The 13870-nt window shown below is 42.4% G+C and overlaps 2 protein-coding genes across 2 annotated transcripts; both read left to right on the top strand.

Annotated features, from left to right (window-relative positions):
• Window positions 1–1594: 1594 nt before the first annotated feature.
• Window positions 1595–6249, top strand: LOC144183357 (SKI family transcriptional corepressor 1 homolog-B-like). The gene is made up of 8 exons (XM_077710325.1): window positions 1595–1699; window positions 1804–3597; window positions 3692–3785; window positions 3865–3969; window positions 4044–4100; window positions 4378–4452; window positions 5498–5572; window positions 5691–6249. Exons 2-8 carry the CDS (start codon window positions 1828–1830, stop codon window positions 5786–5788), a joined length of 2274 nt encoding a protein of 757 aa, XP_077566451.1. The 5' UTR covers window positions 1595–1699; window positions 1804–1827; the 3' UTR covers window positions 5789–6249.
• A 685-nt stretch (window positions 6250–6934) lies between these two features.
• LOC144192847 (E3 SUMO-protein ligase PIAS1-like) lies at window positions 6935–13701 on the top strand. The gene is made up of 14 exons (XM_077711696.1): window positions 6935–7068; window positions 8142–8562; window positions 8645–8729; window positions 8838–8885; window positions 8992–9082; window positions 9191–9325; window positions 9423–9528; window positions 10070–10143; window positions 10242–10402; window positions 10641–10774; window positions 10858–11035; window positions 11118–11257; window positions 11660–11697; window positions 11795–13701. The coding sequence occupies exons 1-14, from the start codon at window positions 7024–7026 to the stop codon at window positions 12116–12118; spliced, it is 1980 nt and encodes a 659-aa protein (XP_077567822.1). The 5' UTR covers window positions 6935–7023; the 3' UTR covers window positions 12119–13701.
• The last annotated feature ends 169 nt before the right edge of the window (window positions 13702–13870 follow it).

Below are 13870 nucleotides of genomic sequence, written 5' to 3'. Positions count from 1 at the left end.
AAAACAGATAATGACCTTGCTGACTTTGCTCATCTCACCGCCCTGCACCAAAGGTATGAAAACACGCGAATTTGTCTTTTCACATGTCATTCATATTCATTGAATGGACCAAAAAAAATGGGTTTGACTAGAGTGTGACCCCACTGAGCACAAGGGGAGGATGTAGAAAAAAAAAACAAGCGTCAATAAGACTTTTGAGTCTTTGGATTACTGGAATGACATTGAATGAGTGGAGAATGGCTTCATTATACACATTGGCTGATTAATAAGAACCTGAAGGCCTAAAACATTGCCATTTTTGTGGGGGATAAAATAAACGAATGATGAGGAAATGACTGACAATCATAGTCATTTGTTTTCCCATTTCAAATTTGAAACGACATCAACGTTCCCCATTGTTCATATCATTGTATTTTGTTATATTAACAAAATCTAGTCCGTTGATTATGCGTGCCCAAATGTAGTCGTACCAATGTCCCTGCCATGCTCAGGACCCCGAATGAGTCTCTGGTAACTTGCATTAAGACAATTGGAAATGGTGAAGCCTGAGCTTCGTGGACTTGAAAATGGCTGACGCGTTGAACCATTTGTCACGTATGCTTCTTTTCAGCTTGTGATCTTAAGAGCAGCTGCTTGTCACCACGCGTGTGTACATGTGAGTGATGCGCGTGCATTGTGAGTCCGTGGGAACACGGCACGTGACGGGGGTCCTGCCACATGCTTTACAAGTGCTATTTGTTGAACAAAATACAACACTCAATTTGGTTTTTGTGTATGAAAAGAACAGTGATCAAATCACACAAATATTATGCCTTAAAATTTTAGCCTATTTGATCAGCATTTAATAAAATTGGGCTTTTTAAGAACATTTTTATCTTGAAATGACATGTTCTCTCATTGGTTTCCAATGACAATGACAGACGTCCAATTCATTTTGACTCACAGGGCTGACAGCTCAATGTCAGGAAATTATTTAAAACAGTATCAGTAAATTTCTATGTCAGATTTTTTGTTTTATTTTTACTTTTTGCGTTGTTTAGAATTCTTTACCCCCATTGACTCCATGGGAGAGACTGCACAGCAAGTTAAAATGGATTGGGCATCTAGCACTGTCAATGTCATGTAAGATGACTTCCAATTTAAAATTAATTGTATAACAATCACTGAAAGCAGCAGGCAAGTAAAATATTATAATAAAGTAAATCTATTTTATTATTGTGAGGCCATAACTCAATGTAGTTTATTCATTTGAATTCAATGAATATTGTTACTATCCATATTTTTAGGAAGTGATTATTAACGAATACATTTCAGTGGAGAGAGTACATCCACATATTTGGACGTTTTATTTTGGGTCATGTGTAGGCCACACCAGAAATGATAGGGTTACATGTTTTTTTTAAATGACTAAAATAGTCCCTTTCCCTCTTAAGAGTTAATTGCGTCCCAGATCTTGTATTCATTTTCTGTCAAGTGTGTGTGGGGGCGTGTGTGTGTTTGTTTAACACACTTGTGCTGCAACCCAAACCGGCTGAAACATGGTGAGGGGGGGGGGGGGGGGGGTGTAGTAAGCGGAGTAGAGCAAGGCAGTAAGAGAGGCAGTCCCATCACTAAAGCAAACACCCCGGCATCATTTGACACACTCCTCCTTGTCTCTCTTCCACGCGTGTGTGAGAGGCGCTCCGCACCAACATTGAAGGTGAGTTTTGTCAGTTTAACACGACTCTCTCATTGCTTATTGCAAATGTAACGATCGCGTTAAAAGTGCATTTAAAGCATGAAATCCTTCTTTCTCCATGTCAGCGCAGCTTCCATTCGTCCCCCAAAATGGAAGCCATTCCAGCGGGCCGTGACTCCAGCTCGTCGCCGGGCTCCAAGCAAGAACTTTCCTACTCCACCCCCAGCAACCTGAAGCCCAACCAAGTGGGCGAGACGGTTCTGTACGGAATACCCATCGTGTCCCTGGTGATAGACTGCCAGGAGAGGTTGTGCCTAGCGCAGATCTCCAACACTTTGCTGAAGAATTATAGTTACAACGAGATCCACAACCGGCGCGTGGCGCTGGGCATAACCTGCGTGCAGTGCACCCCGGTCCAGCTGGAGATCCTTCGCAGGGCCGGCGCTATGCCCATCTCCTCCCGGAGGTGCGGCATGATCACCAAACGCGAGGCCGAGAGACTGTGCAAGTCCTTCCTGGGGGCTCACTCGCCCCCCAAGCTTCCAGAAAATTTCGCCTTCGACGTGTGTCACGAGTGCGCGTGGGGCAGCCGAGGCAGCTTCATTCCAGCCAGGTACAACAGCTCCAGGGCCAAGTGCATCAAGTGTTCCTATTGCAACATGTATTTCTCGCCCAATAAGTTCATCTTCCACTCGCACCGCACGCCAGAGTCCAAATACACGCAGCCGGATGCGGCCAATTTCAACTCGTGGAGGCGACACCTGAAACTCACTGAAAAGAGCAACCAGATGGATATATTGCACGCGTGGGAGGACGTCAAGGCCATGTTCAACGGGGGCAGTCGCAAGAGGACGCTGCCGAACTGCGGCTCCGATTCGGGCTCGCCTCTCAAGTCTCACGGCCCCCCGAACCTCCACCGCCAGTCGCCCGAAATCCCCGCCAAGATCCTCGGCTGCGATGACAGCCGCGTCAGCGTGGGCCCGCGCAGTTACCCGGTCATCCCGGTTCCGAGTAAGGGTTTCGGCATGCTGCAGAAGATTCCACCACCGCTCTTCCCGCACCCGTACGGCTTCCCGGCGTTCGGCCTGTGCCCGAAAAAGGACGACGGTAGCGGCACTGGCGGTGGCATCATTGGCGAGCAGAGCAAGGCGGCTCTCCTGTGGACTGGCAAGGACAGCGCCTACCCGTCCTTCCCGGTCTTCTGGCCGGCTGCAGCGGCGGCTGCAGCGGCGGCGGGTGCCCTCCCCTTGCCTCCCTACCCTCAAAACCCCCATAAAGCTCCACCCGAACTGCTCCCTCTACACAGACTCGCCGACGCGGACGTTTCCGAGTCCACCGACATGTCCACCACCAAGGCCGACAACGATCGCTGTTCCAGCACCCAGTCCACGCGAAACGAGGACGACAAGTCCGGGGACGAGGGGAGGCCGCTGGAAGGACCGGCCTCCTCCTCCGCTGTTGCCGTCTCGGCCCCACGGAAGGCCAGCTACGTGTCTGCCTTCCGGCCCGTAATAAAAGACGCCGACTGCATCGCCAAGTTATACGGCAGCCGAGGAGCCTACTCTCGAAGCGGCTACTTGTCTCCGGACTTTTTAAGCGAGAGCTCCAGTTACCGGTCCGCGTCTCCGTGCGTGGACAGCGAGGGCGATGCGGACGTGGATGTGGACGTGGAGGTGGAGAGCAGTAAAACGCCGGAGGACGAGGACCCCTACAGGCCACTGTCCTTGATGTGTCCCCGAAGCCCTCCTCCGGGGCTCACTCACGACTTGCCCCCCAGCGACTCGGACTCGAAGGGGGCACCGGCGCAGGAAATGGATGCACTCGAGTCCCAGAAGGCGAGCCCACGCGTGGGGTCCTTCGACAGAGATGGCCAAAACAAACACTTGACAGACGCGAACGTCGTTGCACCCTTTTGCCAAGTGAGTGGCTCTTGTGAAAAAAAACAGTTAAAAAGATGAATATTTCCGATTATTTAGTCAAATAAATTCATTTATTTTTTTGAATTCTTTGCAGGTTTTCATGCAGGAACGAAGCGAGTTGCAACAAGCGCGCAGTCCGTATCATTTCAGACCTGCCAGCTACTCACCGGCCGGCCTCACAACTCGTGGTTGGTCGTCATCCTCCACAATGTTTCAAAAAGAGAATTGGTGTAAATGCCCATTTTTAATACGTGTTTTTCCTCCAAGATGAAAATGCAAGCAAAGAAGAGCCGTCTTCCACAGTGGAGGAAGTGGAAAGCAAATCTTTGCACGAACAAAGCAGCGACGATAACATGCGAGAGCAAGATGAAGGTACGCAAGTTTATTTTCTATAAATATATATAGATATATATTTTTAATTAATCATGAAAAAACATATTACTTAGATGAAGAATCGGCAAGAGCTTTGAACCCACAAAGAGGCATACGGAATATGGCAAAAGGTATGGAATCATTTTATTTGGATGGTGATAATAATTATTTTAGCATTGACTATCATTTGTATTATTTCATGTACAATATTACATTTAAAATCTCTGCTCGATTTATTTTATGTGAAAAACAAAGATTCTGTGTTACTGAAATAATAAGCAATTTGCAGAAATTCAATGTTTTGTTTTCTTGAAATGAAATAATTTAATTAGGTATTTGTTGTTATAAAATTGCATAATGTGCCTTGTGACAATAAACTAATTTTAAATCTTGTGCATCTGTGTGTAGAGGAACTACAGAAGCAATTGTTGGAACAGGTTGAACTGAGGAAAAAGCTTGAACGTGAATTTCAACATTTGAAAGGTGAGACCCCAAAATATTATATCTGGCCACTGCAGTGAATTATAAGTATGATTTATTATTTTTTGCCATTACATGATCTTGCTGCATCATTGCTCAACAGTAGATATAGAAATAGTTACTTCTCTAATATATTTGGATAAGGTAAAAATGGTGACATTTGTTTTACATTTTATAACACATTATCGTATTTAAAGAAAAACATTTATTTGATGCAAATCTATTTATTTGATGATGGAAATTGGCATTCAGAATTCTATCCCTCCAAAAATTGCGTATTTTACAACCAGTCCATCTGTATTCATACTTCTTTTCACTCTTCAAGAATGGATTTGAATGAGGAATGTGTGAATAAACTCTTTTTCATTGGCTCAAAGGAATGTACAATTGTATCCCTTGACCCTTGCTAAATTGTACTCTCTGAAAAGGGCACTTGGTGCTTTTCAAATGGTTATGGGTGATTGTATTACCTAGCATTTTTTTAACCTTTGTACAGCAGCAGAAATAGATACAAGAATACAACATTAAAACATGGACTATATACACTTGACCTATTTGACTTCAACATTTCTTCACTTCCATCACATCAAATATTATCTTGGAAATGTTAGACATCCCTATTTACTTAATTTTACAATATCACTTACAAATACTTGTTTTTGACCAATGATAAAAATACAATCTGATAGATTTCCCTATTGAATTAAATTAGTTGTTTTGTTTGAGATGCAAAGTAGCTTTAGAATTACATGAACTATTTAAGCCTTTGGTTATTGCTAAATACTAATATGGTTAATTTCTCAAATGAATTTACATCCGTCTTAAATAGAGGTAATGACAGACATCTATTAAATAGTTAGCAGCACCTACTAAAATAAACAGTCCTTTGTTAATATATGCAGAAATCTGTCATGACTTTGGTTCTTTTTGTTTTGATATTTTATTAAAACGAAGTTTCTTGGTGAATTGTATTTTCAATTTTGGCTTATTCTCATGACTTTAAATCAGTTTGCCCTATTTTTTTTTTGTTGCCCCAATTTTGCTTTAGACAACTTCCAGGATCAGATGAAAAGAGAATTGTCTTACCGAGAAGAGATGGTCCAGCAGTTGCACATCGTCAGAGGTGAGAAAAATAAAATAATCTAGTTGCCGTTTAAGGAGTTATTGTTTCATTCGATATTTAGAGCCACCACGTGCAGCGTGTACGGATACGTTTGATTGTTGTCTGTCGTTCCTCTCAGAAGCTCACGACGCTTTGCACCATTTTTCCTGCAAGATGTTAACGCCTCGCCACTGCACGGGGTCGTGCACCTTCAAGTCTCCTCTACTCCCACCGTGACGAGACCCTCAAGGAAGAACCTTCCACTTCACACAGCGGGGAAAAGAGACTCATTTGTTGTTGTGATATTTATTTTATCAAAATGTGTACTGTACATTTATGTGACGCTGTCTGTAGTCACAACCCATTGATGATATTTATTATTTGTGGCAACGTGCAATGACAATGTATGTATCATGAGTTGTAATAGTAACTGTTATGTCTCCATTGGCTCACATTTCTTTCAGTCTGGTGTATTTTATTTTATTTATCTATTTATTTATTTATTTATTTTCGTGTATTTCTGTGATCTTGATTCTTTCCAGGCCAGTCACCGACTTGATTTTTGACATCATGCACTTTAGATGAGTGAAACACTGGCAACGGGATTATTTGTTGCGGATGACGTGATTTTCTTTCTTCGAGTATTAGCCTATACCAAATAGGCCCATATCACTTTCTCTTGTAAAGCACATATTCTATTAAACTGTTTGCTCATGGTGTATTTGTTCACACCCCTGTGAATAAATCATTTTATTAAAAGATTTGAGGTTGGTCAAATTAGATTATATTTTTTCCCACATCCACTTTTAATTGAATTAATTTTAATGAGGTAAATGACTTCAACAGGTTAATAATCCATGCGTGGGTCGTTCCATATTATTTACATATTGAGATATTGGAATATGGGTAGTAGTTTAGTTTAGCTAAGTGGACATATGACCAGTTTTACATTTTTCTGTTTTCATAATATTTAAAGACTTACTCAAACAATGTACAAACACTTTTTTTCCTGGTCTCAAAATTACATTAGACAATGAAAAAGTATATTTTATATTTACATATTGGATGGCCAAGAATTGCTTTTCAAATATACAGTTCTGTAACTGTAAAGATATTTCAAATATAACTGGGAGAGGTAAATCCAAATGCTGTGATGTATTCTTTGCCAAAATATTTTTTTGAATAATTACATTGCCACTTCAATTGAACTTTCAGTTCTGTTAGCCCAATGAGTTAACGTAAAAGCAGCAAAAGAATGACATGCAGGGGGAAAACAAGTGATCTTTAGATTGGTACATTTGGTTTAAAACAGTTCTGATAGTATTATAAATGAGTCGAATAAAAGTGTACATACTACAGGTAAACTATCCTGTAATGCGGATCGAGCACACCCCCTGCCGTCTGTTGTGTGGAAGCACACATTGAACGTTTGAGACTTTGAGCTTCTTGTCCCCCGAGGACGGCTGCTACGCATGCGTACACAATGTCACAAGATGGCGGAGAGTACGGAACTAAAGGTAAAGCAAGCCTTTCCACTAGGTTGACAAATAGGCGGTTAGAATTGTCACATTTGAATTTCAAATAACGGGAACACAATTTCTCGAAAACCAGCGCCGAACAATACTCTTCTCATTTCTTATACGTCCATAATAAGGACACAGACACCATACAAACTGTTAGCTTGTTGGCTAGCCTGCTAGCACTAGCTTTGTTATTGTTGCCGACGCTCCGTTCGTCTGTTTGAGTTTGTGCTGTTTTCTTGCAAATTGCAAGCAGATCCCACATCGGAATGTCAAACCGAGGTGACAGTAACGTCTATGCTTTCAGAATAGCCCCACACTAGTCGGCCTCCACTGACATTTCTGAAAGATAAGGATTCAGACTGTTAGATCACTTATACTAACGGGATCTGGCTATTCCCTGGAAGGAAATGCCACTTTCGCGCTTTAAATTCGTGTTACTGTCGTTTAGCTGACGTGTGTACTCATTAGCGTATTTGCCAGACACTTTAATGGCATAAATCAATGTCCTCCCCCATAAAATTATCATGTTCAATTTGATGTAACGAGACCCCGCCTCGTTACAGATGTGTTGTATACTTCTAATGTCAATGTCTTCTCCCAATTTAACAGGACTCTTGAAAAATGTTATTTTGGCAAAGTGATCCAAATCGCACCCCAGATTTTACATTTAATCTCTAGTGTGGTGCAGAATGTTGCTCATAATTTGTGAATTTGAAGAATAAGAAGGTCACATTTATGAAACCATATCGAAATCAACACCTTAACATGTCATTTTAGAGTTTTGCATAGGACCTTATTTGTCTGCAGCTTCACAATGGAGCTTTCGCAAAAGCTTCACCCCACCTTAGTTACTGTTGCTAGTCTCTCAAGCTTTGTGACTCCGAAGGTAAAATCTATGACAGGGAGTCGTGTGTGTCTTCGTTTACTTTGTTGGTTTAAATTGTCATGTCAATATTGTGACTATACAGTACCCAATCATAATAACTGTTAATCAACTATTGTCACAATTTGTTCCCTGCAAGCGTCATGGATGGTATTCCCTAACTAGACTCTTCCTTTTTCTCCAGCAAATGGTAATGAGCCTTCGAGTTTCCGAGCTGCAAGTTTTGTTGGGCTTCGCCGGGCGGAATAAGCATGGGCGCAAACATGAACTATTGACCAAAGCGCTTCACCTAGTAAAGGCTGGTTGCAGCCCTGCCATGCAGATGAAAATTAAAGAGCTCTACAGACGGAGATTCCCGACCAAAATGGTTTCGCCGGTGGACATGGCACTGCCCGGCGTCCACCCCGCCTCCGGCCTTCCCGCGGGCCTCTTCGACAGCCACGGTTCCCCCTCGCCGCTGTTGCCTGTTTCACTCCTCGGGCCCAAGCATGAGCTCAGTCTGCCTCACCTGCCCTCAACTTTGCACCCCGTTCACCCCGACGTCAAACTGCAAAGATTGCCCTTCTACGACGTGCTGGACGAGCTCATTAAGCCCACCAGTTTGAGTGAGTTTAGTTTGACTTGACACAAGGATGCGTGTTAAGTTTCAGCTGCACTGACTACTGTTTCCTAACTTTTTTTTTGTAGCCCCCGACAACAGTCAGCGGTTCCAGGAAGCTTGTTATGCCTTTGCTTTAACGCCGCTACAAGTTCAACAGATCAGCAGTTCAATGTGAGCAACACAGCTCTCGTGTTTATGTCCTGTGAGCAACAAGATCCAAAGGGGGGAGAACGAAGCAAACCAATCCTTTGTAACACAAATATTTTCCTCTCTTTTTAGGGACATATCGGGGACCAAATGTGACTTTGCTGTTCAAGTCCAATTAAGGTATCAACTTGTTTAATGGATATTTTACTTCCAAAACAATGATGGGAATATTTGTCACCCTTGTGAGGAAAGGAATTGCCGTATAACTTCATTTTTTTTCTGGTAGGTTTTGTTTATCAGAGACAAGCTGTCCACAGGACGATCATTTCCCACCAAATCTCTGTGTGAAGGTGAATGGAAAGCCCTGCAATCTCCCTGTGAGTTGGCACATCCTATCAACAAACTGTGTTGTTTTTTCAAGTGGTTAAGCCAGCACAAAGAATGTGAAATAATAGAATTGTGAACCGCCCCACCCCCCCTTTTAGGGATACCTTCCTCCGACCAAAAATGGAGTTGAACCAAAAAGACCCAGTCGCCCAATAAACATAACTTCCCTCGTGCGACTGTCCACGACAGTCCCCAACACAATAGTTGCATCGTGGACCTCAGAAATTGGGAGGGTAAGAAGCACGAAAAGACTTGGTGAAACAGATGTTTGGAGGAGAGCGGGCGGGAGTCACCTCAACTTGACCCCCTTTTCCACATCTCTTTTCTCAGAGTTTTTCTATGGCTGTTTATTTGGTAATGCAGCAGTCGTCCGCTGTGTTATTACAAAGACTACGAGCCAGAGGTATCAGGAACCCGGACCACTCCAGAGCTCTTAGTAAGTTTATTGACTGCACCAGATTGTATTTGGGTGACCGAAAAAGTCCTCATGAAGCCTGTATTTTACTGTTGTGAATGAAGGCAAGAATATTCTGGTGGCCTATTGCAAACACATTTTTTTTCTATCCCTGTGGCCCTGCTTCTTTGACTTTCACCACAATAATCTAGCACTTGTACAACACTCCCCTCAGAAAATGTCCTCTTCTTGAAAAGAAACATCTAGCGCTGCTGTGTTTGCCAGAGAATATATAAACATTCCTCAAGATTTATGCCACGGCCACACATTTTTACTGGATAATTCTTCATCTTCTTCAGTGCTAGATTCTTATACACAGCTACAGTTGCTATTACACATTTTCATACTTTTTCCTTATTTGGAATTAGCTACCTTTGTAAGAAAGTATAGAAAGTCAAACATATGAAAATAATAACAACATGTCAATAATAACATGTACTCTACACCCGAGGCCACTATTTAGGAAAATAGTCTTCATGCTTTGTTCACTGCTCATTTTTGTGATGTGACGTTTTCTTCACAGTTAAAGAAAAATTGACAGCCGATCCAGAAAGTGAGATTGCCACCACCAGTCTTCGAGTGTCTCTTCTGTGTCCTGTAGGTCACCCCACTTCAACTTAACCCTGACAGTACACCTACCAAAATGAAGTACTTCACATCTGTTTTTTCTTCTTCTTTCATTTTTTTTTTTAAAGCTGGGAAAAATGAGGCTAACAATTGCGTGCCGAGCCTTGACATGCTCTCACCTCCAGTGCTTTGATGCTACACTTTATATCCAAATGAATGAAAAAAAGCCTACATGGGTGTGTCCGGTGTGTGACAAGAAGGCACCGTACGAGCACCTTATTATTGATGGGTGAGCACCGTGTACACAGTTAATGAGCATTAACAACAATGTCTTCCCAATTTAAATGAATTGGACATATATCGTCCACGGTAGAAAATGGATTCAAGTTTTCTTAATAGATCCACTTATGTGGACGCCATTTTTAGAAATGTCCAATAAATAAAGGGTTACATATAGGGGATTTGTTGTTTGACCAGGTGATCACATGATGAAAAGGCATTATTCAGTCTTGATGTCATTGGCACAGGTTATTTATGGAAATCCTGAACAGCTGTTCTGACTGTGATGAAATCCAGTTCAAAGAGGATGGAAGTTGGGCGCCCATGAAGTCAAAAAAAGAAGCGCATGAAGTTTCAGCCCAATACTACGGAGTAGACAGCAGTGAGTAGTAACACGTGCATTTTCAACCTCATGCAGTTCTGTGTGGAATCCTTTTGACTTTGCTGTCTGTGTTCTGTGTGCAGATGTGCCTAAAATTGAAAGCCAAGAACAGAAACACAGCTCGTCCAATGAGAACCCTAAAAAAGTGGATGTGATTGACCTGACACTGGACAGCTCATCGGAAGACGAAGTGGACGACGAGCCGCCTCCTAAACGGCCCTGTCCGTCCCTGTCGCCTATCTCTCCGCCTCCAACAAAAGGGTGAGTGTGCGACTTCCACAGTGTGCCTCGTCATTATTTTTTTCCCTTATTCCTAAATAGATGACCTTGATTTTCCTGACAGAGTACTGAACCTTCACAACCAGACGTCACCTGTGACGAGAGCTCCCAGCATGCCCCCTCTAGAGACCAGCTACATTCCTCCCCCGCCACCACTTATTCAGGACTATCGCCACTTTTATCACTCCGCCAGTGAACTGCCAGGTAGGCACCAATATTTAATGGGCATCTTTCATTTGGGAATTGGCATTACTCATTCAAATTTGCTGGGCACCGTTGGAAATTATATATATATATATATATATATATATATATATATAATAAGAATGATAGGGCAGTCCGTAGGGTGAGTGGTTAGCACGTCGGCCTCACAGTGGGGGAGCTGGGTTCAAATCCAGGTCGGTCCACCTGTGTGGAATTTGCCTGTTCTCCCCGGGCCTGCGTGGGTTTTCTCTGGGTACCCTGGTTTCTTCCCATATTCCAATAACATGCATGGTAGGCTGATTGGACACTCAAGTCAAAATGGATTGGTCAAAATGGAATGGCAGGCTGATATGTGGTATGGATTGGCAAATCATGTCACTCTTTTCTTTCCTTTTCTTTTAGATTTAAATTTCTTCTCCTTCCTCCAAGGCGACAATCAGGTAAATCTATCATAACATAAATCTTTGCCGCACGCGGACAGAATCACACTAGACCCACTTACAATCTACTCTGTTTTCCTCCTCCACACACATGCAGCATTACAACATGGTGATGGCCGCGGCGGCGGCCGCGTCGGCCTCGGAGGACCCGGACCTGCTCCTCAACCGCTACCTGCCCTACGGCTCTTCCCCCATGTTGCGGGAGCCGCCGGGCACGCCAGGAAGCAGCACGCTGATAGCCACCAACGGAGGCAGCAACAGCGGCAGCACCAGCAGTTTGGTGTCTTCCGGCAGTCTGCGGGACAAAGACCGAGAGCGCGATAGAGACAGCCACGCCATCTCGGGACTGTCGAGGTCCTCCGTAGAGGCGGCGGCGGCGGCCATTTACGGCTCCATATCCGACGTCATCTCTCTGGATTAGTTCCTCACAAAACTGACGCACCACGCAGACTTGGAGACCTGGAGGTCTTTGTAAATACGCAAGAGAGATGAAAGAATACAGTACTATGTACAGAGAGGAAAATCTATTTTCAATGTACTTATCAAGTGTATATAGACTTAGGACACTTCCTGTCCAGCGAGTGGCTTCAGTTCAATATTTTCTGTGAATACTGAAGACTTTTTCGCACCTCTTCATGTGGCCCTTTGATTATATTGTACCTTTTGTACTTGGTTTTTACAGTTTTGTTTTCAATATTCCATGTCGATGGCATTAGTTTATTATGTGCACAGAACTCTGATGAGGTGAGACCTTTACGGGACAGATTATTCAGCATACCAACTGGGCATTGTCACAGATGTTCACAAAACAAGTCACAGCAAATGAGGACAACCAACACCCCTCCCATCCCCCCAAGATGCATAGTTTCTGTAAAAAGAAAATGTGGACAGCAGAAAGGGTTTTGCCATCACTGTAGACATCCATGCCGTGGTCGCATTATTTTAAGGACTTATTTATAATATAACTTATGTTGGATGTATACTGTTGTTTTTAAAAGCATTCCCTTTGCCTCAAATTGTTGCCACTAGAAATGCAAATCTGGTCCTTATCACGCTCCCCATTCTCACTGTTTTTAACCCGATATTGTCCAGCATTAATGGAAGCTAAGTATGTATAATCAGTGTTGTAGGAAAATGTCTTCTCATCTTGTAAATGAATGGGTTTGATCCAGTAAGTGTTGGCATGGAAATCGGAAATAACCGGAAATATTAAGCTTCCTCCCGATGGTTCCCGCCTTCATTTTGCATTAGAATCATGTCGTCTTACTGTCCGCGTCCTTTTCAGCTCGCGTTCAGCAAACGGATAGGACACTTGCTCATTTGTTTTCCGCTTTCCCCGCTCAAACGCCACATAGAAATGAAGCATCTATCAGTAGCAACCACTTAGAGAGCGTTTCTCTCAAAACTCACCCCTTTTATGCATTGTGCCTCTGCTTTGTGAGGCCTTTGGGCTTGTAGTCTATAAGCTATTTAGTCTGATCTTTTGTCAATTGACAATATATTTGGGGCAACTTTAACTTGACATCCCGTTAGGCCCATCTATTAAAAGTCATCATGGACATCCCCCATTTTTTTTTCTTTGATTTATGCTTAACATTACTATTATTTATTATCAAATATTTTCAGCAATTGTTTGATTTGTGGCTATGCATTGCAGTCATTGTATGTGATATTTCTTTTGTAATGATATAATTAATGCTATTTAAAAGAAAATGTCATTGTTGCTTGACATGCATTGTAACATCTGTTTTCTTGTTCGTTTTACCTATCAGATGATGTCAATAACTCAATAGAGGCTTTGAGCATTTTGAACCGCTAAGAGGTCTACTGTGCTGTTTGATATTTATAAGAATTAAACAGAAAAATGTGCCTGTGTGGTTGACCATTGTAACATTATTGGTTGAATTACTGTAAAAAAAAGGAGCCCAAAATGTGGAAGCCATTTAACCTGAGGTCAGACCTAAATTCATTTTAATTCAATTCAATGAAATAGTAAATTATTAATCAATTGTATTTATTATTATTATTATTATTAATAGAACATGTTACTTTGTAAAAACTGCCTGAAACAATTATTATATAAGATTTATTTTTATTTTATTTCACATTTATGGTATTTTTTAGATCCTCATTAACGTATTGTTCTCACTCTAAAATGTGATTAATAATATTC

This window comes from Stigmatopora nigra, chromosome 2, assembly GCF_051989575.1.
Source record: "Stigmatopora nigra isolate UIUO_SnigA chromosome 2, RoL_Snig_1.1, whole genome shotgun sequence".
Taxonomy (NCBI): Eukaryota; Metazoa; Chordata; class Actinopteri; order Syngnathiformes; family Syngnathidae; genus Stigmatopora; species Stigmatopora nigra.
The sequence above is the reverse complement of the archived record's forward strand: the minus strand, read 5'-3'. Positions and strand labels throughout refer to the sequence as shown.

Coding starts and splice junctions, on each gene's coding strand:
- LOC144183357 (XM_077710325.1), top strand. CDS start 1,828: ATGGAAGCCATTCCAGCGGGCCGTGACTCCAGCTCGTCGCCGGGCTCC. Junction 3,786..3,864: donor GGCCGGCCTCACAACTCGTG/GTTGGTCGTCAT, acceptor TTTTCCTCCAAG/ATGAAAATGCAAGCAAAGAA. Junction 3,970..4,043: donor CATGCGAGAGCAAGATGAAG/GTACGCAAGTTT, acceptor CATATTACTTAG/ATGAAGAATCGGCAAGAGCT.
- LOC144192847 (XM_077711696.1), top strand. CDS start 7,024: ATGCGTACACAATGTCACAAGATGGCGGAGAGTACGGAACTAAAG. Junction 8,563..8,644: donor CATTAAGCCCACCAGTTTGA/GTGAGTTTAGTT, acceptor TTTTTTTTGTAG/CCCCCGACAACAGTCAGCGG. Junction 9,083..9,190: donor GAAAGCCCTGCAATCTCCCT/GTGAGTTGGCAC, acceptor CCCCCCTTTTAG/GGATACCTTCCTCCGACCAA.